This window comes from Necator americanus, chromosome X (genome assembly GCF_031761385.1).
Source record: "Necator americanus strain Aroian chromosome X, whole genome shotgun sequence".
In the NCBI taxonomy this organism is placed as follows: Eukaryota; Metazoa; Nematoda; class Chromadorea; order Rhabditida; family Ancylostomatidae; genus Necator; species Necator americanus.
In genome coordinates this window covers 12,741,714-12,769,479 of record NC_087376.1, presented here as the reverse complement: position 1 = coordinate 12,769,479, position 27,766 = coordinate 12,741,714, and the positions used below count along the sequence as shown (strand labels likewise).

At 44.4% G+C, this 27,766-nt stretch overlaps 9 protein-coding genes across 13 annotated transcripts in view; 7 read left to right on the top strand and 2 right to left on the bottom strand.

Annotated features, from left to right (window-relative positions):
• Positions 1-394: 394 nt before the first annotated feature.
• RB195_022734 (uncharacterized protein) lies at positions 395-1,054 on the top strand (the record flags this gene model as incomplete). Its single annotated transcript, XM_064209947.1, has 1 exon — positions 395-1,054. One exon carries the CDS (start codon positions 395-397, stop codon positions 1,052-1,054), a length of 660 nt encoding a protein of 219 aa, XP_064065828.1.
• Positions 1,055-1,603: 549 nt separating this feature from the next.
• On the top strand, positions 1,604-1,945 carry RB195_022733 (uncharacterized protein; the record flags this gene model as incomplete). The annotated part of the gene is made up of 1 exon (XM_064209946.1): positions 1,604-1,945. One exon carries the CDS (start codon positions 1,604-1,606, stop codon positions 1,943-1,945), a length of 342 nt encoding a protein of 113 aa, XP_064065827.1.
• A 288-nt stretch (positions 1,946-2,233) lies between these two features.
• RB195_022732 (uncharacterized protein) lies at positions 2,234-2,752 on the top strand (the record flags this gene model as incomplete). The annotated part of the gene is made up of 1 exon (XM_064209945.1): positions 2,234-2,752. One exon carries the CDS (start codon positions 2,234-2,236, stop codon positions 2,750-2,752), a length of 519 nt encoding a protein of 172 aa, XP_064065826.1.
• Positions 2,753-4,659: 1,907 nt separating this feature from the next.
• On the bottom strand, positions 4,660-6,648 carry RB195_022731 (uncharacterized protein; the record flags this gene model as incomplete). 2 transcript variants are annotated; one of them, XM_064209944.1, is made up of 3 exons in its annotated part: positions 4,660-5,331; positions 5,626-5,869; positions 5,927-6,648. In XM_064209944.1, the coding sequence occupies 3 exons, from the start codon at positions 6,646-6,648 to the stop codon at positions 4,660-4,662; spliced, it is 1,638 nt and encodes a 545-aa protein (XP_064065824.1). The 2 variants fall into 2 exon arrangements, with proteins under 2 accessions (XP_064065824.1, XP_064065825.1); XM_064209943.1 differs by lacking the exon at positions 4,660-5,331 and having other exon boundaries at positions 5,485-5,869.
• Positions 6,649-7,105: 457 nt separating this feature from the next.
• On the top strand, positions 7,106-11,628 carry RB195_022730 (uncharacterized protein; the record flags this gene model as incomplete). Its single annotated transcript, XM_064209942.1, has 3 exons — positions 7,106-7,259; positions 10,134-10,273; positions 11,521-11,628. The coding sequence occupies 3 exons, from the start codon at positions 7,106-7,108 to the stop codon at positions 11,626-11,628; spliced, it is 402 nt and encodes a 133-aa protein (XP_064065823.1).
• Positions 11,629-11,833: 205 nt separating this feature from the next.
• RB195_022729 (uncharacterized protein) lies at positions 11,834-12,426 on the bottom strand (the record flags this gene model as incomplete). The annotated part of the gene is made up of 2 exons (XM_064209941.1): positions 11,834-12,124; positions 12,307-12,426. 2 exons carry the CDS (start codon positions 12,424-12,426, stop codon positions 11,834-11,836), a joined length of 411 nt encoding a protein of 136 aa, XP_064065822.1.
• A 2,540-nt stretch (positions 12,427-14,966) lies between these two features.
• Positions 14,967-15,740, top strand: RB195_022728 (uncharacterized protein; the record flags this gene model as incomplete). Its single annotated transcript, XM_064209940.1, has 1 exon — positions 14,967-15,740. One exon carries the CDS (start codon positions 14,967-14,969, stop codon positions 15,738-15,740), a length of 774 nt encoding a protein of 257 aa, XP_064065821.1.
• A 2,953-nt stretch (positions 15,741-18,693) lies between these two features.
• On the top strand, positions 18,694-19,146 carry RB195_022727 (uncharacterized protein; the record flags this gene model as incomplete). The annotated part of the gene is made up of 1 exon (XM_064209939.1): positions 18,694-19,146. The coding sequence occupies one exon, from the start codon at positions 18,694-18,696 to the stop codon at positions 19,144-19,146; it is 453 nt and encodes a 150-aa protein (XP_064065820.1).
• A 118-nt stretch (positions 19,147-19,264) lies between these two features.
• RB195_022721 (uncharacterized protein) overlaps positions 19,265-27,766 on the top strand; it is a gene marked incomplete at both ends in the record, with an annotated part of 50,827 nt that continues 42,325 nt past the window's right edge. Inside the window, 7 exons of one of the 4 annotated variants that reach the window (XM_064209933.1) lie at positions 19,265-19,395; positions 20,104-20,245; positions 24,424-24,591; positions 24,665-24,748; positions 24,807-24,819; positions 24,879-24,991; positions 25,049-25,219. In XM_064209933.1, coding sequence (XP_064065817.1) covers positions 19,265-19,395; positions 20,104-20,245; positions 24,424-24,591; positions 24,665-24,748; positions 24,807-24,819; positions 24,879-24,991; positions 25,049-25,219 — 822 coding nt within the window. The other 3 variants (XM_064209932.1, XM_064209930.1, XM_064209929.1) reach the window with 3 other exon arrangements.

Genomic DNA, 27,766 nt, shown 5'->3' with positions numbered 1-27,766 from the left:
TCTGCGATATCTCTCTGTGCCGTTTGCTGCACTGCAGGAAACACGCATGAGAGATCGGCATCATTCGATGCAGAGTCATCAGCATCGAAAATTACACCATATGCTGCGGCGATGCTGATGAGAACAAAGTAGGTGGCTGGGCGATAAATGTGAGGAACGATTACAACTACCTAGTGGAGGAATTTGGTTCAATGTCGTCTAGATGCGCCTTCGTACGACTGCGGGATCGCAGATGTAAACTCCGGACAGTAAGTGCCGACGCACCTACGGAAACCGCTGAGGTCAACAGTAAGGATGAAAGGATTAGGTCAATAGTAAGGATTCTACGATGAAATCAATGCGTTGATGTCTAAAATACCAAGCCAGCAGGTGGTCATTGTCGGGATCAACGCAAATGCGAAGATGGGACTTGGACAACAATCCGCCTCGTGAGCTGATCGACGCCATCAGCTCACGTCGCAGGCTTCAACCCTTTTTAACGCCTGGAAAGCAGCGCAAGCGGAAGATGAGGACTCGTAAACTTCAGCTTGACTACATTCTGACGAGAAACACGCCTCAGTCGACTATATCCAGAGCTGTTCGGGACGTTGCTTTCAACTCTGACCACCGTCCAGTTCTTCTCAGCCTTAAGACACGGTTCTACAAGAGGAACGGAGGAGTACCTCCTCAACCGAAAATCGACATGACAGGTCTGAAAGACGAAGAATCCAGAACGAATTTCTGCCAACGTGTGTATTCATGTTGGAGTACGGACCAGGAAGAACTTTCCGATGTGTTTTCCTTTACAAAGTGCATTCAGGACGCTGCAAAGGAAACCCTCCCGGTTGAAATGCCGCGGAAGAAGTTTGTCTTTGTATCTGCGGAAACAAAATTCACGTACAATTCTGTATTTGTTGCCTGCAGCACTGGTGATTTCAACCAGGAAAAGCGTCCTAAAAGGAAGTTGCGTCATCAGCTGCAACAAAACCGCGATAACAAGTGGACTTCGAGAGCGAAGGAGTTAGAAAAGGGACAAGAACCTGCGGAAAGTCTATGCTTTATTAAAGCAGTATAGGCAAGAGGTCATGGTATAGGATCTCCAGACCTCAACACTGCTAGTGGAAAGGCTGTCGGTGAAGCAACCTTTCCAATTTGGAGGGATCACTTCAAGACCTTGCTGAACCGGCAAGCATCGTCAGCTCCTAACTCGAGCACGATGCCGACATATGCGCTTAACGAGAATCCAACGACCGAGTCGGAGGTTCTGGTCTGTATGCAAAAGATGAGAAATGGAAAATCTAGTGGAGACGAAGGGATTAGCGCGGAAATGCTGATATATCTTCTTCCGTCTGGGATTCGTGAAATGACAAAGATCATCCATTTAATATGGATAGACGAAAAGATACCTGAGTCGTGGAAATACGCTATTGTAATTCCCCTCCACAAGAAGTTATTCGACACGGACCTTAGGAACTATTGAGGAATCTCGTTGCTGAGTGTTATATATAAGGTTTTGGAAGGTGTTGCATGACCGACTTATTAAGCATCGCGAAGAAACAACCAGCGACGAGCAGGCTGGCTTTCGCCCTGGCCGATCTACGATTGAGCAGGTGTTCATGGTTGAATGATTGAAATCTGGCAAGGGTATTCGAAGCCAATGCATTTAGCTTTTCTGGACTTTGAAGCCACTTTCGAATATCCTTATCGGCGCCTTCTTCTCAGCGAGCTCCGCGCCGATGGAGTCCCAGAAAAGTTCGTTCACTTGATTGATGGCACGAATCAGCGAGCAACTGCTGCAGTTCGAACTAGCCAGATATACAAAACCATTCGAGGTGGTAACTGGAGTAAGACAAAGGGTAGTATCAGAACCCTTCCTGTTCAATTTCGCTATCCACGACATCCTGCGAAGAACAGTCGATCAGTGTCTTGTCGACATCGTCTTAGCATCATCAAGGGTACCCCTTGACTGATCTCGAGTACGCCGACAATGTTATATTCGCGGAAAGCAGTACGAAACTTCAACATGTTGTCATCCTTGTATCGAAGCTGGCTGCAGCCTACGTCTGCGCTCTGATAAATGCAAGCAGATTTGGATCTCTTCGAGACGTCGAACAATCAGGATGGACGAGCAACCAACTGAACTCGTCGATGAGTTCTGTTACCTGGGCTGTATGCTGAAGAACAACGGCAGCTACGAGAAAGATATTCAGCAAAGATGCGCTAGAGCCATTTCCGCATTCAACTCTTTTGCGAAATGCCTGTGGTCGACCCCCATCACCAACGAAGTCAAGTTGCGAGTCTACCTATCCCCAATTCGCCTTATCATGATGTACGGATCGCAGACCTGGACAGCACCATCTACGGTGATGGAGAGGCTTATTTGCACGGAAGGAAGCTGCTTAGAGGGCTGCCTGGGGTATGTCACAGTGAAGATCTTTACGCGGAAATCGATGTGGTGTACCGGTGGATGACACGTGAAAAAAAATCAACATCTTATACCGCCATCGAAAGTGGCTACAGCAAATCGTCTTCGCTTTTTTGGTCATATACTGATGAAACCAGTAGATCGCTTTGTTCAGTCATTTCTGTGGAGTTTTCGGGTTCAGGCTGGAAGAGGCCACCCGGCCGAAAACGGAAGTCCTGGGCAGAGGTGGTGAAAGAGGACGTGACGACACTCGGCGTGGATAGGCAGTTCAGCCGAGGCATAAGGTTTCACATGACATGGAATAGCGACGAATGGATTGATTCTGTGCAAGCTCTCGCAGAAGATTGAGAAGGTTGTGTAGAGCTATGTTTAAGACCGGCGCACCTCGACAAAGATGCGGCAATCGCCTCAGGCGATGTCATCAGTCCGCCGATTAAGTCAAGTAAGTCATGCTACGCTCAGAGGTGGGACATTAGTAACGTTATCTCTGGATAAATCTTAAATTTGTTCCTCCCATGGGATGAAGTGCCGAGACTATAGATGCTGAGAAATCACGTCGTTCTAATAATTGTCAGGATTTGGATCAGCGCTGATGAATTGACCGAGTGAACGAGAGTTCTGCCTTATGGTGGTTTCAACATTTCCGTTTTGAGGGAAGTGTATGAGCTCGAGGATGAGTTGATGTAGGTGCACCTGAAGTGCGTGGAGGTGGAAGTGTGTATGAAGTTGCTGCCTTCCATACACAAAGTTGAGCTTAATCTCTCCTTGTAAGCTGGTATCATTATCTGAAGGATGGGTGCGGCAGTTGCGACAAAGTATCGTGTGTAAGAACATGTGTAAGAGTTTGACTTTGCTCGGAAAGCATTTAACTCCTTTGGTCGTAATGGTGGGATATTGCCCTATGATAGTTAACTCTTAGTTGGGATCCTTGATGTTGAGAATTTCCAGCATCTCTCAGAGTGAGCTGAAGTGGGTCAAAATCTCTACCGAAGAGATGTCGTCCAGGTAGATCAAACAGTTATTGACCAGAGACGCTAGAATCCGTGATGCAGCCCGGCAGAAGTAATAACCGATATTCCGAAGTCCAAAAAGCAGGTACACAATTTGGTAAATGGCACGACGAATGCCCAATCGCATTCACTCTAGCTTTCCGAGGAAAGTCCAACTTGCATGTACTTTGATTCGAGGCCGAAAGAGAAAAGAACCGGTTGTCTGCTGGTTTCTCCGATGAATCTTCGAAGGTAGACAAACGGTGACTATCAGGAATAATAAGTGAGCCCAGTGGTCTATCGTCAAAACAGGCTCTGAGTAATCAGAGCTTGGGAGCCTTTGTTTAGAGGCAATAAAACAACACTTTAAGAAAAGAAGAGCAGCAGTGTTGGCTGAAATTTCAGGGACGGCATAGAGCATTCGCTACGCATATGCTTAGCTAGAAGGTCATGTTGTGTTCTCCAAGTTGCGCTCTCTACTTACTTAGATACCTAGTTGGCCCGTTTTCACTGGACGTGTGGGCCCCAGCATCTCTTCCACTCGTTTCGTTCCCTCGCCATTGTTATCCAAGATGTTCTCAAGTTTCGTGTGTGACGTTGACGAGGTCCTTGAGCCGTATCCAGCGGAACTCTCAGCTGGTCCATCCGTGTAGCGAACACGTCACACCATCTCGTTGGTGGTCTCCCCCGAGGGCGTTTAGCATCTCTTGGGATCCACTCTAGCGTTCTCTTAGTCCATCTATCGTCGATTCCTCTCATGATGTGACTGGCCCATCTATGTTTTGCTTTCCATATATATTCCGCTGGGTCGCAAAGAAGGGACATTCCTCTTAAAGGCAGCATACCACGAATCTAAGGTGGTGCGGATTTCAGGTGGAGTATCCGTACACGGGGTCGTAGATTATGGAGACGTGTAGTTCCGCTCATCTCTCCCTGCATCACTGCAAACAGCCGCGATTCGTCGAAAATCAATCCCGACTGCCCCGATGGGCAGTAAGAGACGCTGCGCGTGCAAGGATAGCGCACTGCAATAGAAGGCATCGTACAAAACAGCATTCAGGGCCCGGCTGGTTGCAGTGATTCAGGGAGAGATGAGCGGAACCGCCTCGGTCTCCATAATCTCCGACCCCGTATACGTATACTTTACCTGAAATCCGTACCACTCTAGATTCGTGGTATGCTGCCTTTAATTCGGAGCTGCGAAGACCGGCTAGGCGTAGCTTCAGAAGACATCCCTCAAAAGCTCTGTGGGTAGTAAGTGGCTTCCTAGACGTGGTAGCGGTGTCTGTCCACGTCTCCGCTGCGTAACAGAGCGCTGGAAGAACTATCGAGTCGAACAGATGGGCACGAAGATCTTGGTCCTTCAGTTGGTCCGATCCGTGAAGTTTCCACGATTTGGGAGCCTTCAAGTTGTACTCCTCCGTCCTCGCAATAGGCGTTCTTTATGAGCTGTGCTTTCTTCCTGTTTATTTGCAGTCCTATTCTCTTCCCTGCTTCGTTCAATTCGTTGAGCATCGTTTTTGTTTCATTGGTACTGCTCGAAAAGAGAGCGATGTCGTCCGCAAATCGAAGGTTCGAGAGAAATCTTCCATCAACACGTATGCCTCTTTCTTTCCAGGAAAGTGATTTCATTATCCATTGCAATGCAGCCGTGAACAGCTTCAGCGATATAGTATCGCCTTGTCGTACCCTTTTTCCAATGGGTTTGGTGAGGGGGCGGTGGAAAAGCTGTATCTTAGTGGAGTATCGATCGTAGCAATTTGCTATTGTCCTCACATACGACGCGTCCACACCTTGATAGACCCGCGCTGACAGTACTGCATTCGTTTCTACGCTGTCGAAGGCTTTCTCATATTCGACGAAGGTTAGAGCTAAGGGCAGGCGGTATTCCCACAAACCTCTATGACCCTCGACACGGTATGGATGTGGTCCATGCAGCTGGACTCCTGACGCAATCCAGCTTGTTCTTGAGGCTGGGCTTCATCCAGCGTCCTAGATATGCGCGTGAGGATAATCTTGGTGGATACTTTGTATAAGAAGCTCAGCAAGCATCTCGGACGGAAGTTCCGAAGGTTCTCTCGGCTACGTTTCTTATGGATAAAAGCGGTTCACAAGGTCTCCCACTGGTTTTGGGTCCTTTCTTTCTGAAGGTAGGATGTCATGTGCGCTGCTAAGATTACATGAAGTGGATGACCACCAGTTCGAAGAAAGTCTTTTGATAGCGACTCGTACTTCTGAAGCGAGAATCCGTTGTGCAGCTTCACCAGTGGGGACGATCGCGATTGATACAGGAGCTGATGAGCGGAACAGGTTCGAGTAGAACCTCTTCGTAATGATTTCCATCTCACGGCGAGAAGACGTGCGAGTCCCATCTTCGCTCAGCAAAGCTTCTAGCGAAATATTATATTCGCGGAGATCCCTGCGGCACTTGTTTAGACTCGCTCTTCTTTGTGCTGCTTCCAGAATCTTCTTTTGCCTTCATTTCAAAAGATCCTCCTACAACGCTTTTCTGCAGCTAGTGTTTGCTACTAACCGCTCAGTGTGCGATGAATACGGATCAAGAGTCCTGCTTCTTTCCAACAATTCCTTGGTGGTCTTCGAAATCCGATCCAAGTTTGTCGTGCGCGGCTTCGAGGCACGCTCAGCACAGGTTTGTAATCCTCTCAGCAGCATCTCGTAGTCCGCGTTTGGGTCCTCCTTGATATGCCAGGCACCTTGGGACAAGGAGTGCTCGAGTACGCAATCCTCGTAGACGACCTCTTTTTTCCTTCGTTGCCGATAGCAGATGTTCTTTTCCATCGTGTGGCTAACTCGTATTTTCGCACGAAGGAGACGGTGATCAGAACCACTACAAAAGGTTGGTACTACTGAGACGTCAAGTAGACACCACCTCCGGTTGGTGAGTATGTGGTCGATCTCCGCACGAGTCGCGCCATTGTGCGATTCCCATGTCCACCGACGATGATCTTTTTTCACGAAAAGAGAGTTCCCATTCTCGTTGCGAATCACTTCATGCAGCTCCTCGTAAAACGCGCCCAATCCGGATTCATCAGCTGCTGATGTTGGTGAGTAGCAGTTGATGATACTGATAGGTTTTTGGCGCAGAGGGCGGTGGCGAAGAATGGCCAGACGAGGTGACAGGATCTCATGAGAATCGACAGGATGGACGACGGATGGGTGCACAACAAAACCAACACCGCCTACATTTCGCGACGGAACCTTAACTCCACGAATGACGAGTGTACCGTCACTCATCTGTGGTACGTCCCTTCTTCTGCACTTGGTCTCCTGCAGAGCATCACGTGAAATTTGATACGCTCTGCAGCTCCGAGAAGGGCATACAGGTCAGCGTCTGTGGACACTGTTCTCGCGTTGTAAGTACACAGTCTGAGACAGTCTCCATGGCGAGTCGTGCGTGTGTCGCCTTGGTCCAGAATCAATGACGTCCTGAGCAACCTGAGATTTGATCACCTCTCACCGGTCGCCATACCGTCCGACGTCTGAGACGACAGGGCCTAGTGTGCAGGGTACTGAAGCAGCGAATATGCTGGAGTGGCAAAAAGACTTTTCCCCAAACTAAGCAGCCCTGCCAAGGCGAGCTTAGCTTTCACCACAGGTCATCACACCTTTATGGAGCCACCTTGCGACATTTTGCCGAGACGGTGGTGAATCTTAGCAGTGGTTTACTCTTAGCTGGTTCCGAGAAGTCGGAATGTCGGAATGTTGTGTTGAATTCAGCTTGGGAGACTCTGCCGGAGGACGCCCTCCACTGTGCGTCGCAGTTCGACGCCCAGAGTCACCTCCAAGCCACTATGAGGCGGTAAACCGTTGTGGAGGCGCTCTCTACTATGTGCCTGATTTAAGCAGTTTGTTATATGATCGTCCAATTCCCTTTGAATGTTCGGCTTAATTGTGGTGAGTCGATAGCGGGAGTTCGGTAAATAAACGTTATGGTAAAGATGTGTTTACTCACCGCTGTGATTCCACCAATGAGCATAGCAGTTGCGTCAGCACAGATTAGAATCTGGACAACGAAGAACAGTGTAGGTCCATTTAAAGACGTGATACGTTCTGGCTTTTAAGGGTCATTATTCAGTGGTGTTAATCTCTACCTTTGGAATTTCCAAACGGCGCATTAATACCTGAAGAATATCGGAAACTAAAATATTTTGCAGAAACCCTAACAATAGCATTGGAGCCAAGCGATGACAGCAAATGAAGACGAACACAGATAAAGATTAAAGATTTGAAAATGCAATAGGAGAAGAAGGAGCAGCGATGTGAGACCCATGAATTGACTCAAAAAATGACTAAGGGAAGTGGAAAAGGATGAGCATGGGTATTTGAGGAAAGTGAACAACAAATGTAATTCGAGAAACATGATCACAAGTAGTCATCATAGTCTGGAGTTGTCCACATATCTGCAGTTCCAAACGTTTGAAGCTTCGTTTAAATTGGTGAAAACTATGTTGTAGAATGTTGTTTAGTGACTTGGAATTCAGTCAACTATTGAATTTCTGTAGTGTCATCTGGCATCACCGAGAGGAGGCATCCGTTAATGTAGGAAAATCGTTTATCGCTCTTAAAGGAGATAAGGAAGAATACCTCTTCATCTTCGCATTCTGTAACTGCTGCGCGAATGGTGCTGGGTTAGGAAATTCTTACCACTGCGAACCTCTGGCGTAGTTCCACTATCGGAAACTCATAGTAAGCGCCACTGAATGGTAGGAGACGCACCGAAGAACGGGGATTGACGATGTATCGTCGTACTTGCATGTACACGTCTGAGAGGTAAGGTCTGCAAGCAAGTCGCGCTTCTCGGTGGTTGGATTAGAGCCGTAGGACAGATTACGTATCCCGTTCTCTTAAATATTATGCTGACAAATTGTCTGCTGCTTGAAGAGGTCCACTGTCATGAAGGGCTTTTACTGTTGTATGGTATATTCAGCAATTGGCCATGTGGAGGGCAGGATCGACGCAGCATCTGGACGGAGCTGATGGAAATTCAAAGTTGAGGGAGTTGAACGCAAAGTAACACGAAGTTGACGTGGTGCGGGAACTTGAGGGTAAAGCTAGAGATCGGGTTGTACATTACGATAACGAGCGCGGCTCTGCTTACGTTATCAGCGTTATAGACGAAATGTATGTGTTAAATCAACTTTGAACATGCTTTAAACGAGCGTAGTTGCCGGCCTTGTCTGCCTCGCGTTTTGTTTTGTTTTTCAATGACAGATACTAATACAAAGGAAGCAAATGTGTTTAACAGATGCTTAAATATCATGCAAAAAAGAATGTTTGAAATTTCTGAATGACATCTATATCAGCAAACAAATAAGTTTTCGTCGCATTCCGCAAACCCTAAGTAGTGGGTCTGCAACGAAAGCGCAGGAAATTAATGAGATCGATCACTGCTGGAAGATATTGTCTATGGACTACGTATATCCGTTATGAGCGTCGTCGATCATCCCTAGAAGCCAAATCGCGTCAAATTCTTCACAGCAAAAAGGAGATCAATCATTACCACTCACGGCAGGACTTTTGAGCATGTTGCTCCACCACCTCGTTCAAATGTTGCCTCGCAGGTTTTATCACACACTTCAACTCGAAATTCTTCCTTCCTGTGCGATGTACGGTGCAAAGCTGTTTCAGTAGCACCCTAGCGAACCATGCAACATGCAGGTTCAGTTACCCAAGTTTGAGGCTCTGATCATTGAATGTCCGGATTTCTTATCTATGGTTATATTTCTGATTTAAAAATTGTAGAACTGTCGTTTGGAAAGATTTTAATTCTGTGACAGAAACTAGAAAAGAATGTCTCTTTTCAAATTCGCTGGAGGCGAGCGAAAAGAAGAAGGTATAAATAACTTTAAAACTCATCTTTGGAGATTTATGGCTTGGAATTTTCACTTAAAAGCAGAGTATCACCAAACTGATTGAGCACCACGAAACTTGTGGTGAACCCTCATGGAAAACAGAGTTCGTAGTGTAGATTGCGAATATGAGCGTGATTACGTCCAATTCCCTCTAATCGTCCTGAAAAACGGCATGTTAACCGCCTCCTTACGTGCGAGTTACATTAGAACGCTCCGCTCTTCTACGTGCTCCGGATCCCTCCTGCAGCCTATTCATTGCTTTTCTATAAATATGAGAATTAATTGATTCTCATTCGCTCGCAAGTAGATGCGTTAAGTGCACAGAGGTGATGCTTTGCAATGCACCTCATGGGAACTAAAGAAGTTCCAACGATGTTTTTTTTGGACGATTAGAGAGATTGAACGGGGTCACTCTTATATTCGTTATCTAGACCTCGAACTATATGTCTTCCATTATTTTTCCACATTACGTCAATTTCGTGACACACTGCTTTCAAAATCTCCAACCTTTACATTGCACTTTTTACGTCTTTTTCCCGCCTTGCCGGTACCCCTATTCAATCGAAGTACATCGCATTGCAGGGCGACAGGCTTCGACTCAGACAGTACTATGCTGAAGAGTAATTTACCATTAGAATAGCGTTGGCGACAGTTTTGTGTCTCGCACTTGTCTTTTACGCTTACAACCCTCACTTGGACATTCACTGACTTCGTAGACACCATTTACCTATAGTAGCTGAAAAAGTCAATATACATAGTAAAGATAACGTCTCGTTGCTGAAGGCTTCATTGGCTGGGTATTTTTATCCTGTAAGGCGTCTTTGTAATTTTATGTCTTTTTGTCAAAATTTTTGTGAAATTTTTTAGTCGATTCGAACTATCTTTCGACAACAAGTGGAATGCAGATCTCGGTGGTACAGCCTCATCACGCTGGAGAGTACTACTGTGTTGTCCGGAACGAATACACGAAGCAAACACGAAGAAGTCCACGATATGTAAAATTAAGGGTATGTATTCCAATTTTGCGTTTATTGACCATTATGCATCTGTGGCATAGTTTCATTCTTATGATTTGTTGTGATTCTTGGAACTTATTAGAGAACTCCTGCGGGATTTGCTTGCAAGTTTCTGGCGTTAATCAATCCACAATAACACTAGGTCCCGTGTAGCTAAGGAGACCATGAAAACGACTCTAACGCCCACTGTGCCGTGTGGCTCCCTCGAGAAGACCCGCCTATGCAAGCCAAATCGAACTACCACGCCAAGAAGTGTCTCCTTTGTTGCTTCTGGGATTCGAGGAGAATGCAGTTTTTTGAGCTGCTCCCACAAGGCCCCACCGTCACCGGTTCTATATATGCTAGTCAGCTCCACAAGTTCGCATCGAGCTCCGAGAAGAACGGCCGAGATAAGCTTCGGAGTACCTCCTCCACGACAACGCTATGCCCCATGTTGCTAAGGAGACCCATAAAAAACTCGAGGAGTTAGGCTGGGACACGATGCCCCAGCCTAACTCCTCGAGTTTCCCTCGAGATCCCCCTTATTCTCGCAAACTTGCCCCTTCAGAGAAAGTTGCAAACTACCATCTATTCCGGCCCCTCAGGGCTTTCCTAGCTAAGAAAATCTTCACCAAATTTGAATAAGTCGAACGGGCGGTCAGCGACTGCTTCGACTCCCAGTCTCGCCACTTCTGGAAGAAAGAAATCGCTGACCTGCCCATTAGGTGGGACACTGTTGTAATTAATAATGGTGATTGCATTATTGATTTCTATAATAAGCTGAGTTAAAAAAAATAAAGGAGAAAAAAATGGCAAATAGTGACAAGACTTTCTGTCCAGCCTAAAACTTTCCAGATAGCAGTCATGATCTTGCCATATGAATGGCTATCAATGTTCTACCACGTAAAATACTGACTAACAAACAGTTGATGACGGCTAGAAGGCCTAGCGTGAATTCTAATGAAGAATGCATTACCGTGGCCAACGAGATGAAGCCGTGTCAGGAGTTTTCTGGGTTTTCATATACGGGATCAGATGCAAGAAGAATCTCTTCTAACTACTACTGACGGTGCAACTCTAACAACTTGTTGGCCGCTAATACTATTAATTCCGCTTTGCAGCCATCAAGGCGAGTATTACCGTGATCTGTTTTTCTGACATTGTTTTCATGGTTTTCGGGCCATCTGTTTGTTAAATCATATCTTATAGAATGACAAGGCGTTTGCAAGTGTAGATGACACGTATCCTTGATTTTCCAGGCTCCCAAGAAAGCAACTGTTGTGTCCGTAGAGGAAAAGAAGTGGAGTTGGTTTGTTGGACCGCGAAACTGTAAAACTAAACAAAAATGGAACAAGTCACTAATGTAACGTACATTTCGCGGGTGAACAAGAACCTCTCAACACAGTGAAATTACATATAATTACAAACAATGGCGCAATATATACACGACGACAAGGATTAACATGGCTATCATGTCTATGGCTCCAACACCCACCTAAGATGAACGTATCGCATACGCCTTCATCTTCGTATCGGGCGCAATCGACTGCGCTGTCGGCGTTGTTGAGCTGGTCAAGTCGTTGTTGGCGACACGATGGTTGGTGCTTGATCCTCGACATTGTCCTTGGCGTCAGCGATCGTCTTTGCAATATAATGGTACCGTTGGTCTTCTTGGTTGAACGGCACGTTTGAAGCTTTAGTCTTCTCGTAGCTAACTCTTCGCTGCCTTTCTCCACGCATCTGGTTCGCTTGTCTTCTCCATAAATCGTCCTTTTCCGTTAGCACGTCGTACATGGCTCGTCTCTGGCGATTCTTTACACGAGCAGGAATCCATCTCTCATGTCCCGGGCGGTAGTCACGCACCTACACGAGTTCTTCCTTGTGGTACGATCTCTTCCCTGCTCCATGATGACGATTGAGCTGTTCTTCCATTTTCACATTGCTCGTTCCTTCTTCTTCAGCTGATTCCTTCAGCAGCGTCGACGACGTCCTCAAGTGACGCCCTAGGACAGCGGAGAAAGATGTGCTGGCGTTGACGCACTCACTAGTCGACTGAGCATTCTGAGACGAACTTCACGGAGTGATGGATCTTGAAGTCCTGTTACGAACTGTAGCGTCTTCAGTGCTATGTAGTCCAGCTCTTTCAGTCGAGCGTCTTCGTCCATCAGCTTGATCGTGTTAGCGTAGTCGCGGAATTGTACATAAGTGGCGGTCAACGGCGGACAGTTTATCCCGAGACACTCGTGCTACCGTCGAATTAGCGTCTTTTTTGACGCAAAAAGCTTCTCCAGATCCGTGATCGTCGTCTCGAAATCGATCTTGTGCGGTTGTTTCGGTAGGATGTCATCAGATATGTACCCTCGTCCGGCTTCATGGGGACCAAATCGCGTTTCTTGTTGTCCGGCAAGACTGAATCTCTGATGACAGGGCCGTATCTCTTGTACCAATAGGCGAATGTATGACCAAGCCCTTCGTCGGACACGAACATTTGCACGTCCCTACTCAGCTGATCGTATTGATCCTTGCTGACTTCCTAGACGGCGGTTCTCTGAGCAGGACAATGAACTGCATCCTCATTTCTTTATGTCGAAGCCGCATCTGTTCAAACCTTTGCTGAACGAAGCTTCTCGAGATGCGACTCCGAAGGCTTGTCTTCGGTTCCTGTCGGCACCTTCAAGTCTTTTGATGAACTCGTTCAGTTGCTGTGTCCGCGAGACGAGCAGTGAAGTTGGTTCATTGGACTCAATTACATACAACGGCAATAGCACAATATATACACGACAACACGGACTAACATTGTTAACATGTCTACGACTCCCACAGCAACTGGGTGAAACATCTGCCGAAGTAAAAGATCGTTAAATGTCTTGATAGTTCATTCAAAAAGTACTGCGCTATTATCTTTTCGTTCTATCCCTTTTGAATATTCTGTTATCATCATAGCAAGTCCAGGTAGCGGTGATACGTGTGCGTTGAGCGCGTTGTGTTTCTGGCGATCCGTCGTGATCACCTAGGTAAACAACTTGAACTAGGATTGTATATTTTGCACTAACTATACGGTAAATAGTGCCAAAAATGCTGTTGCGAAGGTCTCGAATGTCTATAGGTCTACGCCAAATTTGTTCAATCGGATGGGTGCATTAGACCTTCAATTGCGGAAGGGAACAGCGACGAAGTATGCATAAAGTTTTGTTGAAAAGATTGAGGTCTTACTGTACCTATACTTTGGGGCATTATTTTCTTTTTTGTTTTCGCTTAAATATAACAAACAAGTAAAAATATACAATGTCATTTCGGCTCCCGACATAGCCTTGTAGCATTCCTGTCGTAATCCAGCTGTTGGTGAAGCTAGGGAAACGAATCCTGCAGTTACGGATCATACTTGTCGGTAATGTAGGTGAGCAAAATAGGCCCCAGATTTACCAATTCGGCATTATTATCTAGGTGAGTTAAAGGCATAGAAAAACCACCACCATTACTCTTATTGTTAAGGGAATGCAAACATTGGCATACAAAGTTTGTTATAAAAATAAAGTAAAAACTAGCCAGTGTAAAGCACAAGTTACGCGTGGCTATATGTTCGTTATTAATAAAATATTAATAAAATGGTAAAATGGGCGGAGTTATTTTGTTTGCTGTTTATCATTTTTGTAGCTTGACGAACTGTGTTTGCTATATGCTAACTCGTACGGTCGGCTTCGGCGTTCTTTTGCGCTGCTATTTTTTTTTCTTTTGTACAACATACTAATGCGTAAAAGCAAAACGTGCTCACGGTTGTACAGTTTTACAAAATAAAAACAGGAGCTTCATTGATTATCTTAAAAAGGTCAAGACGTTTGAAAGTTCGCCGTATATAAAAGCTTGGCCATATGTAAAAATTACAGCTGGGAACTTTTCACCGCCTCTATAACAAAAGTAGGTTAAAATCAAAACGGATAGTATTTATAATCGCGTCTCTAGTGTCTACGACGTACATATCCGTAGTCGACTTTCAAATATATCCTTACTCAAGTTCTCAACGCATTCTTTAAATTCTAAGCGGTAGACTTACAAAAATAAAGTATAGTCAGGTCAAAACGACATGGAGCATGAATGTAGTTACACGAGCGGCCGCACTGGAACAATGTGGTATTTGACCGTTCGCAGCGTCCTGCAAGCGACCAAATACCGCATTGCTCGGCATTTTGTCAAAGTGACGTGAGGTGACGTCATCCTGATCGAGAATGGCCGCAGTTTTTTGTTTGTTCTCATTTTTTGCTTTCCTGCCTGGTTTTTTCGTCTTGTAAGTCTTTTTTTTTTGTATTTTTGCTGCGTTTGCTGTATTTGCCTTTGTTATTAGGTCGAAAGTTCTCGGACAATATGGTAGTGATGACTTCTAGAGATCATCACTCAGCAAAGAGCTGACAAAAATGGACATGTTAGCTACCGTTTGATAGAGTATAAAAGGCTCTTCAAAGTGTAGGTTAACAATTACACTGAGCTACTTCCTTTCCTGCTACCACGCCACGTAATTTCAAGCGGTCATCACTCCATCTCCGCAACGTCATACTCTTTCTCCATCTATCTGGCCAGGAACCCGCGGATATCGATAGACGTCTGAAGGAAGTTTACAAGGAGCACGCCCCCGCTAGAAGTACAGTCTACAAGTGGCACTCGAAGCTCGTGCGACTATTCCATTGAAGATGAAGACCGTTCGGGACGCCCGATGGAGTTGGATTTGGACTTGCTGCGGAGACAGGTGGAAGCGGATCCGTATCAAACCACTCGCGAACTGACAGTCACTCTTAGGGTGAGTCAAACCTCAGTTGCTCGCGGATTGAAGTCAATCGACAAGGTGCGAAAACTAGGTCGATGGGTACCACATGCTCTGACGCAGTATGACATAGACTGCCGCGCTGATACGGCACTTTCTCTCCTCACGCTCAAGCGCGCCCACACTTGGCTTGAGCACCTAGTCACCGGGGATGAGAAGTGGATTTCCTATTCTAACATTCAGCGGCGTGCCCAATGGGTTGACAAAGGTACGGATGCAGAAGACGTCCCTGAACCCAACGTACATGCCAAAAAGGTTATGCTCTGCATCTGGTGGAGCATGCACGGCGTCAAATACTGGGAGCTACTCGATGAGGGATGTACAGTGACCACAGACGTCTACGTTGAGCAAGTGAGGAATTTGAAGTCAAATCTCGAAACTGCACGCCCGCAACAGCGCGAAGTCTACTTCCACCACGACAACGCTCGGCCGCACATTGCAAAAACGACCAAGGCGGAACTGACGAAATTCGGTTGGAACATTTTACCACACCCACCGTATTCCCCAGATCTAGCTCCTTCGGACTACCACCTTTTTTCCTGTCTTCAACGTCATCTGGATGGTCAAGACTTCCAAACCCGCGACAACATCAAAAAGGCCTCTCGAGCAGTTCTTCAAGGAGCAGTCCCCAGCGCTCTGGAGCAAAGGCATCTACGATCTGCCTAAACGTTGGCAGAAGACCATCGATGCCAATGGGGCATACTTCAAATGATTTACAGTTAGTTATCGTTTGAAAATTGCAAAATAAATAAAAATATTGTCAATTTGTCCGAGAACTTTCGACTCAACCTAATGTATAGATCTGCTTTGTATCTGTATTGTTGTTAAGTTATTGTATTGTTTTTATACGTGTATTTAGTTTCATACTATTGTTTTTTTTTGTTTGTAAGGGAGGAAGGATAGGGGAGGAAGAAACGAAAAAGAGAACATTAACATAGGAATAAATACAATGGACCGAATTTTTCTAGCAAAACATGAAGAAAAACATTATAATAACCTTAGAACTATACAGATGCAATGTAGGTCTACATAACAAAATCAAATACAGCAAACATAGCAGAAATACGAAAAAAAGAAATTTGAAAGACGAAGAAAACAGAAAGAGAAAAGAGAGAAAGCAAAAGAAAGAAAAAAACAAAAAATTGCGGCCACTGTCGATCTGTGGATGACTTCACTCCACGTGATTTTGGCAAATCGCCAAGCAAACTGCTCACAGGACGCAGTGAGCGGTTAAGAGCCGCTCCAGCGTGACCGTTCGTGTAACTACACTCGTGCTTCATGTCGATTTGACCCACCTTTAATTATTGTATTTCGAGAGCACCAGGCAAGGGACACTTACATGTATAATCAGTATTGTCCTACTCCTGAAAGCCAAGTTTTGTCCGATTCTAAACATTACAAAGGGGCAATCCTGATAATCACCTCAGGCAATGCTCCACCTCATCGTCCACTTGGCTCTTCATTATCTTTCGTCTTTCTGTTCAAGTGTTGTCTCGCAGGTTCAACTGCTTTTTCCACCTCGATATTTCTTTAATGGAAATTTAAGAAACCAGTTTGTGAGAGATCGAGCAGAAAGCTAGAGCTGCAATAAACTGGTTTGATTACTCAACTTTGAGAAACGCATGCTTTTTGAGCGTTCGCGTTGGATTCGCGTTGAACAGACTGACAAATTAGCGCTTTTTACTAGCATATGTGATAGCATAAGCTGAAAAAGTAAAAATTTGCTTAGAGGAAATGGCAGAAGAGAAATTCAATGGGTAATAGAAGCGAGAAAACACCAAGTAAAGTCAAAGTCAAAGTTACAGGCGTATCAATCCACTTGGGATGCGCCAACGCGTTTTACTGGAATTCATAATCGTTGATTTTTTTTTTTTGGAACGCGTATTGGCCTATACAATGACTTGCGGGGGCCAGCCGACGATTAAGTCAGTGTTTTCATCCTCCCAGACAAGTCTGGTACCAATTTATCGACCCCGGAGGGATGAAGGGCTTGGTTTGCACTAGGGCGGTTTCGAACCCTCGACCGGGTGGCTACAACGGACCTCTAAACGCAAAAAATCAACATTTTATTTTGGCAATGTAATAATTGAACCGCACAGGTTCGATACCCCGTTGAGCCGAATTTTTGCAAAAGAGGCAGAAAAGTGAAACTACACCTAGGAACGAAAATTTCGACAGTATGTCGTTCTGAGCCGTTTTAACTTGGATTTTATGAAATGTAATATCCTAAAAAGCTCAGATTCGGGCACACAATTAGGTTTTAATAAATTGTAAATAAATTTGTGAGAAGAGCACTGTGAAAACACTATATTAGCATTACCTAGAAGAAAAAATGGCCTACAAAATAGGAATATTATTGTTTCTGAGCTTTTTTTAAAGCTACATACAACTCTAGATTTTTTTGAATTTCGAAGGGACAGAGACGAGAAGAGTGCCATTTTTCGAAACGGAGTCCTGAAAGTCAGAAGATATACGATTTGAGGGAGAAAGTTCTCTTCTAAAAAAAGGGGGGTCGCCTAACGTTATGTTTGCTCTGGTTATTAGATCTCATTCAAGATCAGATATCATTTTGCGCACTCGAGCAAAAATCGGATTCGGAAAGATTTAACAGGTTCTCTCATTTCAGGAAAACGGAACGGCTTTTAAAAATATCATTACCATATTCGGATAGAAAGTCTAAAGAAGCTCTCATTAGCTGAATTCCTCTCTTTTGGCTAGTCTGGTTCTTTCAATATCTATATGAAAAAAATTTAAAAAAGCATTAAATTTAAAAGTTTTGCCATCTAAACTCCAAAAGAAGTAGAAGATCCCAAAAACCAGCAATATGAGTAATTTTGGGCTTTTTTTTTGGAATTCTTGGGCCGCGTATACAACTCTGCTTGCTATCTGCTCCTGGTTTAACTAACTAATACATTGGGGATGTAAGAGCTGTATAACCTGTAGTATTATATGGCGAAAGATTCCCATACGTTGCAAAAGGTGCTGTCGTCCAGCACACTGCCAGAGCCCATATTCTCGTAGGTCAAATGCTTAGAAAGAAAATGGAATCTTCGGCCGCTAACATCCGTCCAGTCATCAACATAGCTGTGGAGTGAACTCTAACAAGCCGATTTGTCCAAACTGCTATGATATCTACATGCGTCGTTTGTTGCGTTGGAGGAAACACTCATTAGGGATGGCCCTCTCTTCAGTATCCACAATTACACTATCTGCTGCGGCGATGCTGATGAAAAGAAAGTGGGAGGCTGCGTAATAGCTGTTAGGAGCGATTTCAACTACCTAGTAGAGGGATTTGGTTCAACGTCGTCTAGATGCGCCTTTGAAAGACGGCGGGATCGCAGATGGCATAAACTCTGGATCGTAAGTGCTCATGCATCTACGGAAACCGCTGAGGACAACGGTAAATATGCCATCTCTGATGAATTCAATGCGTTCATGTCTAAAATACCCAGCAGGTGGTCATTGTCGAAATGGCGCAAATGTGAAGATTTGACTCGAAAAACAATCAGATGTGCTAGGAAAATGTTGATATCCAGCGTAGCGCGAAGCGAACAACGGTGATTCGACTCTGACCACAGTTCAGTTCACAGCTTCAAAACACACGGGCTTCATCTCTTCCATGTTTAAGAGGAATTATCGACGCCATCAGCTCACGCCGCAGGGGTCAACCCTTTTACCGTCTGAAGAGCAGCGCAAGCGGAAGATGAGGACTCTTAAACTTCAGCTTGACTACCTTCTGGCGAGGAACATTCCTCAGCCGATTATCCGAAAATCTAGAGCTGTTTGGGACGTCGCGTTCGACTCTGACCACCGTCCAGTTCTTCTCACCTTCAAGATACGGTTCCACAAGAGAAACCGAGAAGTTCCTCTTCAACCGAAAATCGACATGGCAGGTCTGAAAGACGATGAATGCAGAACAAAATTCCGCCAACGTGTGTCTATTCATGTTGGGGTACGGACCAGAAGAAAAGCTTTCCGATGCGGATTCCTTCACAAGGTGCATCCAGGGTGCTACAAGGGAAACACTTCTGGTTTATGTGCCGTGGAAGAAGTTTGCCTTTGCATCTGGTGAGAGATGACCCACTTATGATTCCTTATGCGTCGCGCGCAGCACTGGCGATGTCAACCAGGAAAAGCGTCTTAGAAGGAAGTTTTGTCGTCAACTGTAACAAGACCGCGATAACAAGTGGATGTCAAGAGCGAGGGAGTTTGAAAAGGCGTGGGAGGACGAGAACCCGCGCAAAGCCTATGCCTTAACGAAACAGTTCAGCGGCGAAGTGAAAAGATGTCCTCCAGTCCTCAAAACTGCTAACGGAGTGGCGTAGGTGAAGCAGCCTTTGCAATTCAGAGGGTTCACTTGGAAAAAATGGAAAATCTGGCAGAGAGGACGGAATTTGCGTAGAAAAGCTGAAATATCTTCCTCCGTCTGGGATTTCTGAGATGATGAAAATCATCTTTTCAATATAATTCGACAAAAGGATCCGTCACGGACCTTAGGAACTATTGAGGAATCTCGTTGCTGAGTGTTATATATAAGGTTTTGGAGCGGACTATTCTGGACCAACTTGTTAAACATCGCAAAGGAACAACGCGCGGCTAGTGTTCATCGTCAGGAGAGTGATCAAAATCTGGCAGTGGTATTTCAAGCCAATGCAACTAGCGTTTCTGGACTTTGAAGCCGCGTTCGACTCTCCTCCATCATCGAAGGTGGCTACAGAAAATAGTCTTCGCTTCTTTGGTGATATGTTAAGGCGACAAGCAGATCATTTTGTTCAGCGAGTTTGGAGGAGTTTGTCGTGTTCAAGCTGGAGTGGTCACCTGACCGAAAACGAAAGTTCTGGACTGAGTGTGGATAGACAGTTCGCGCGAGACGTAAGGTTTCGCAGTTTGGGCAGAGCTATGTTTAAGGACCGCACACCTCGGCTAAGATACAGGAAATTGCGTCAAGTTGTCGATGACATCAGCCCCCCTGGAAAGTCGGGAGAGGAGAAGAGGCGGTCGTTAGGTACCCGCAGTCGATTATCTGTAGCTATCCCTACAATATGCTTGCTCTCTTCTACCGACAGCCTGCAGAACTGGCTGTCGGTAGACCAGAGCAAGCATATTGTAGGGTAGTTGTGATCACTAAGCCACGCACATCCATCACCACACCACTGAGGTTAAGTGCCATGGTTTGTATTGCAAGAACGTGATAGAGTTGATTTCTAGGAAGGTTCGAAGGACGAAAAGGCAACAACGCAGCAACTTAGAAAGTGGAGAAAAACGTAGAAAATGAAAATGCTAAAAATGAAGCAAAAATTCGTAGAAGAATAAGACAACATGGAAAACATATTTGTAGCTGAAAACGTTCCAGAAAAAACGTTAAAAGTGTAAAACGAGAACCTGGTCATTGGAAGACATAGATTTGTGATTGAAAGAAACTATGGAGAAAATATAAATATGTAGTAAATGTGTATTTATACAGTGTTTAGTGCACGTGAGAATTGCAATAGTTTGTAAACGTTTCGAATCGTTTGTTTTACACAAATAAAACACCATTATTTTCTATTCACCATTATTTTCTATTTCTGGCATTTCGTGTGCAGTTGTTCGATGTATCTCCTACGTAAGTTATCGATATTCCGTACAGAAGCAATACCAGTGATAACGTGCCCTGCGAGGCATGTTTTGCAGACGATGTGATGGGCGGGGCAGCGTAATGCTCTGCTGACGCTATTAATGCAGCGCAATTAACGATTGCCGTTGCCAATAGTTGCCCTGAGGATAGCTTGTCGCGGAGGCTGCGGGTATCTAACGATACGTACCCTATTAAGTCGAGTAAGCCATGACTATTTTGTAGGGTAAACCTTTTTCTGTGGAGTACTACTAAAAGCATTTCTCAGGCTGCTATTCTCTCAAAGTTATTTATAATCTTTGATATTTAACAACGTGAACAGATTCTGAAGTTTTTAGGGCATCAAATTTTATAAAATTCACGCTTAAATTGTTCAGTATCGTATCGAATGGAACCCAGTCGGTCATGGTCCTGGTACAACAGTTGTCAATGCATAATATGCTACTCCCACTTTGTTTTACTCTCCTTGACAAATCCGGCGTCATCTCTAATCTTTGATCGCCTACGTAGGAGAGTATCTCAATTCCCCTCTTTCAGTAAAGTGAAGATGTATACTTTTACCGTCACAATTTCGGTTGAGCCTTCAGTGACGCTGACCGCAATTTCATCCTGTTTTTGAATTGCCCAGGTCTCTGAAGCATAGATCAAAGCAGTAAACCTTTACTATTATTATTATTATTGTGTTAGATTTGGTATTAAATATTAGAGAATTGGTATTAGAGAATGTAGACTTTTGTTCTTGGTCTTTTTCACTACATTTACACTCGATCCCCTTATATGCTTCTCTTTCTAAAGGTCTCGTCGAATTCTCCTAGCATTCAATCCATTTAGCTGGTGTCAGATTTAAGAACGATATACTCAGCAAGATGAAAACTGGTGCAGTTGTCATTCATTTTGCAATTTTTATTTACATGACGTTTTTGAGAAAAGCCCTGAATTTTTTTTTGTGTGAAATTGTGTCAACCTATCAAAACCAAAACAAACCGAAACAATCCAAAAAAAACCGAAACAGAACAAAAACAAGTCTTGCCTTTCTCCAACTGAGAAGGAATCTTGTGGGAAAGTGGAGCTTCGGATGGTGATAGGACCTGATGCCATTGTCTTTTTGATTCTTTGTCGACATCATGGCAAGTCGCACGTTGGATGGTTTTCTGGGATGGCATGTTAACCTTTTCAGATGCTGAGAGGGCAGTTGGACGTGGCTTTCGGAGAGAACAGAGTAGATCTTGGATGACTTTCTCCATATAACTTCTCGATGCTGCGGTTTGTCTATTTGGATTTCGGAGAGCGGTCATTCTTGTTTTACAATTGGCGAAGTTCTGAAGAGCGCAGCGAATGATTCCGCAGGTTTAGTCTACTGGATACTGCTGCTCTTCTCTCTTGAGGTCTTCTATTTTGCTTCCCTGCAAGATTTCACGAGTTTGGATGTTACTTTGTGGTTGCGTGCAACTCGTGCACCTCCTCGCTGATGTGCCAGCTCGAGAGTTCCTGGAAATAAGTGTCTTTTGATCACTTTGGAGGTCTCTGATTTTTTCGCGTAGTCGTCAAATGGGAACGGTAAAAAGGGTTCTGGCGAATCCTACGCGAATGCCTCCGAGACATAACGTGTCCAGTGGATATGCCGGCGGATACGCGAACATACCTCGACGAGGTCACGCTCCTGTCGTTCATGAAGACGCGGACAACCGTCTTAGATGTTGTTCTAGCTACAGAGACGCATAGAACTGTGCAGTTACAAAGAAATATGCAAAGAAGAGTGGTGTGAGTTGTCGAAATTACCGAATAAATCAAAGAATAATAGAGTCAGATACAAGTACATGAGATTTTGTATGGTGTTCTAATTAAGAAAGGGAGTCAGTTTGTCTTTATATTACTTTCAGAAAGTCTAGAAATCTTATCAAATTTGAACTCTTTTTTTTCCTGTAAGTTCCAAGAAGTCAGAGATACAAAAGGTCCCTCTGTCCAGAAATAAATTAGGCTACAAAAAGGCTTGGAAGTTACAGGATAATGATAATTCTCATTAGCGTTACTTTTGAAAGCAGCAATGTAACGAAGATTTTTATGTAGGTAATTTAAGCTATTAGATGTATCCTCATCTCATATTTCACGTTAGGATTTCTCTTGCTTCTTTTGGTACTTTGGTACTTTTTGGTTTTGGTTCTTTTGGTTCACCTCACATCACAAAATCAACATCCTCACCTCTAGCCGGTGATGCAGCGTATGATTAGCGGTAGGTGGTAAGCAGAGTCACCTATTTAAATCTGAAAATGAATCTCTTTTGGGATACGCACCATCGCTAATTGCTCTAACGAGACATGAGAGGGCATGCTCAAAATTCTTCCGGGACCCTCTTTACACGCACCCGTCGTCAACATGTTCAACGAAACTAAATTATTCATTGTTGATGTTGTTCATTGTGGTATCTTCCCAAAAAAGCTGACCTACGCAGCGAAGAGGTCCCACTAATTTTGGTCCAGAGACTTCGCTATGTGAACTTTTCTTCTTGTGAGAAGGAAAATTTTCTTTGAAGGAAACGATGGTCCGATTTCTTGTCGAACTTTGATACAATCCCATGTCTGTCAGGAACCTTTTTTGTCTGTTTTGTCCTTTTTGTCTGACCACATTATCTGAGTCAACCGTCAGGGTTCCCCTGACGGTTGACTCAGATAATGTGGTCTATTTCGCTATCGTACCCTTTACCAGGCAACTCCCTGTCCTGCGCTGGGGCGAATGTTTCGGAATTGAGACTTTTCATCGGTGGTCCTAGTCGTCATGAGGATCTCAGGAAACCCTCCCTTCTGCTCTTTCCACTGTAGGTAGTGTGGTTTGAAGTGAAGTTTTCCAGGTGTTTTTGAAGGGATCACTTTTGCCGTTGAAATCACTAACTGTGGTCCTGTGGATTTTTTTTTTGATCCGTCTAGAAAGGGTGGGCTCCCTCTTCCTCATAGCTTGATATTTGAATGTAAGCGACGAAGACAGTCAAACCTGGCGTTGAACCACATCTTCATCTGCAGAAGTCCGATTCGGGTCGCAAGTTGTTAGAAAGAATCGATGTTCATTCCCACGTTCGTGTTGACGAAGCGACGGTATCCACCAGATCTTCTACTGTCTCTTTTTCCTACGATCCGCCAGTATGGGACACTTCTCATAGCCTCGCGATCAATCGGCTGTGATTCCTCTGGAGAAGATTCCTGAGTAAAATAATAAACTTTTTTCAGATAAACAAAACAGTTGCCCAGTTTTCTTCGGAGATTGATAATTGCCGTAGTGCGATTAAAATGTCTATTCTTGGAACCATTGAATCCAGAATAATCAATGCTTAGAAGTCCCTTGACAAAAATGTGTTCCTTTCCAGTTCTTCACATTCTCATTGAATTTTTAGGTATATATTATTGTTTCAGCGGCTTGTTAAGTTGCGGTTGCAAAGTCCGCTCACTGCAGGTTGTTCGGCTCAAGGGACTCCCTTTTCTTCTCTGTTTTTACTCTTGGTGAATGCTAAATTTCTCCGCTAGCATGCCGTTTCTAGATCACCTAAGTCCATAGTGAAGATGTGATGATTTCCTGGGGTAATTGTTAACCGCTTGGTGAGAAATCTATCAGGGAATTATCACTTTTGTTTTTAACATCTTCCAATTCGGAAGCTGTGTAACCTTACTTCAACGACTCCTTCTACTCTATCAAATGAATGGTTTCACTCGAATTAAATTCAAAGCGATTAATTAGTCCTATCTCCAGGTTGATCAAAATAATAACGGCACACTTTTTGGACATCCCGATCCGCCGCAGTTAGTTTTTCCAAGCAAAGAGAATCGCCCGGATAGTCCTATTGTTGTGGATGTTGTGGTTGGTCAAGATATCATCCTGGAATGCGTATTTGTTCGAGCGAAAATCGTTTGGACGAAGGTACTAATTTTTTGTTCTTCGATTTCTTAGAAAGTAGTTTTTCGATGATTTTCTTTTAAGATGCAGCATTCAGGTCGGAAAATTGTCTTCTCGAATATCTCTAACTGACGACGAGGCTCGACTAAGACAAATTTGGGGAAATCTCAGAATACGTCAGGTTTCTCAGGGTCGCGTTTTCAAACGAATCTTTTCTCTCTCTCTCTCTCTCTGCGCAGGCAAAAAAGAAAGGTGGTGCACTTTAGATGACTCCGGGATATACTCTTGTCATGGTGTCCCCCCATTTCTAGAAACATTTCCTATTAACGATGGCCACCCGCAAGTGTACTACTCCCTTGTCGTTCACGCGCCCACTAATGTTCATCTTGAAGTGAACCAAAATGTGCGTGACAAAAGCTGGCAGGTACAACCATTTTAACTGCACATGTAAGTTTTTTTTTTGGCTATGTCTTTTTTTCAGCTCTCCTGTCTAGCAAAGAATGTGAGATACGAAATCCCTATGGTGTATGTGAACGGGACTCCTCTGATTGATGCAATCAGTGAAATGGGCGTGGCGTCCACCACCAATTTCTACAGTAATCCTGTCAATGCCACAATAAAAATTATAGGCAACTACAGTGGAAGTGTGCAGGTAGCTCTCTTCTTATTGCATCATCTTTACTCACAGAATAACTCGTAGGGGCGGTGTTGAGCAATCGCTAAGAGGTTCCGCTGTAGCTGCACTATCGATCAGGGGTTCGGATGCCCAAGTGGCAACCAAGCTTCTCATCCTTTCGGTATCGATACATTGGCACCAGACTTTTCTGGGAGGATGAAAACGTTGACTTAAAACATCGGCTAGCCCTCGCAAATTATTGTAATGCAGGTTCGTTCATAAACCTCAATCGAATTCTGAGGAGTTGTGCACTTAGGTGCTTCCCCATAGGTATTGATAAACGCAGTGCACTTCATCCTTTCAATAACCCGTAATCGTCCAGTACACGTGTGAACCAGTACATGTGCGATCCTTGATTTTAATTTAGATTCTCCACTTATGAAATTCAGCAAAATCGTTGTCAAATTGCAACTTTCCTCGTCCAATTTGATTAGGTTATATCATTCACATTTTTGAATAACATCTGATTTGCCAACAACGAATCAGATGTTATCTGCTATCTGAAAAACTGGATGTGGACTTAAAAGCAAAAAATATCAGAAGAAAATAACACTCATCTAGAGTTGGATGCTTGTATAAAGTATACTTGTAGAGTGCTTGTATAGGGGAGAAGTATAACATGAGAATTTTTGTCTTATATCTAAACATGAAGAAATGTCAAACGAATAATATATAGTTAGATCCAACTATGCTGCGAATGTGTGAATGTGAATGTGTGGACGAGTGTGAATGTGGTCAGTCGTGCTGAACCCTTTTCGAAACCTTGCTAGCTAGCATGGCTGTGCTGGCAGATTGGGCGATAGTTTTCGATCTCAAATGGAATCTCCCTTATATAATCTTACGTCACGTTCCTGCTCGTCTTGGACTGCTCGAGAGTTTTGCTTTCCGACGAGTAGCGCGTAAAGAATCTCGTCAGAGTGTTGATGAGAACTGGCGGAAGATTCTTCAGATGTTCTGATCTTATTCTTTCATAACTGGGTGCCGTACGATTTCTTACCGACATGCTATCATGTCGTAATTTAGAAGGAAGAACCTCCGGAATGACATGTTCGTCTTCCTTCAGATGATGACGAGGCAAGTGGATGTGCCTGTCGAAGTGATCAGAGCATAATTCATGGATGATTATCTCCGTTGCGGAATTTACCCAAAAGTGGGACCCATCTCACTGCTTTCTGGAATTTCGTCATACACACACGTGACAAAATAGTTCCGTTGTTATATAGCATGGTACTTTTCTTTGATCTGCGACTGCGAATTTTCATGATAGCTGCCCACTTCTCGATACGTTCACAAATTCTAGCTATAATAAACCCTCAAAGCCAAACATTCTTTAGGAGCTCGTGGAGCTCCCATCTAGTAATCTTAAGCAAATCTTCTCGTGAAGCTAATCTCGCTACCTCATCAGGCTATTTGAAATCGAAAAATGGACGCATGTGGATGATGGGTGGTATCAAGACGATATTAGTGAGACAATCCTTGAGTGATCTTTTCATTATGTCATCGATGGCAAAGTCAAACTGGAAAGATTCCCTCACAGCCTGTTTTCTTACTCTAGCTTCACCTTTGGATGGTGAATCGTATTTGAGTGGTACAGCGTGCAGTTGCGTGCGAACTGCTCCAGTTAGTCGTCGACTCATGTTGCCGATTAAAGGCATCACCCCACGAATCTGAGGTGGTACGGATTTCAGGTGGAGTATTCGTATACGGGAAAGTAGATTATGGAGAGGTGGATGATTCCGTCCATTTCTTCCTAATTGCCGTAGAAACGTCCCGGAAGATGCGGCGCGTGCACAAGGCTGGCGCGCTCCAATCGAACTTGCAGAAAATATCGCGCCGGGACGCTCGAAGCCGTATCTTCCGGGCCGTTTTTTACGGCAATTAGGAAGAAATGGGCGAGATCACCTCTCTCTCCATATTCTACGATCCCGTATACGAATACTCCGTACTAAATCCGTACCACCTCAGATTCGTGAGGTGATGCCTTTAAGGGAACCAGCATCTTAAAATTTTAGCGGAGTGAAGTGAGTTGATGAGACGGCATCGATTCGAATCGAAGGGGGGGGGGGGGTTACTTTGTATTCTGTGAGCCGCTCCAGCATCTTTTAGAGGAAAATTACTAGCGTTTCCTACGGTTTAAAAATCTCTTTCTCTTCGTCTATACAATACCAATTTCTTCGAAATTTCACTTGTCTCAGAGGGAGAAAAATATTCAAATATTTTTGCGACATTATCCCTGCTAGAATTACATCTTTATGTTCTATCTGTAGCAAAGGAAAAGAAGAAAAGAACTCGGTCGGTGATTCCTCGCTGAACACGTATGTGAGCTGTTAGAGCAGCTCGGTTCTCCTCTTTAGAAATTCCACCAGTGTGGCGATGTATGCAGTATTATTCTTGGATCTTCTCTGCGCAGAAGCAAAACGAACTTCTCTTCCGGCACCAAATTTTATACATCACCGATATATTTCGTAGAGGGCTCGGCGTCATAAGGCCTCTTTTAGGTCTGCAGTCCGACTAAACCGACTC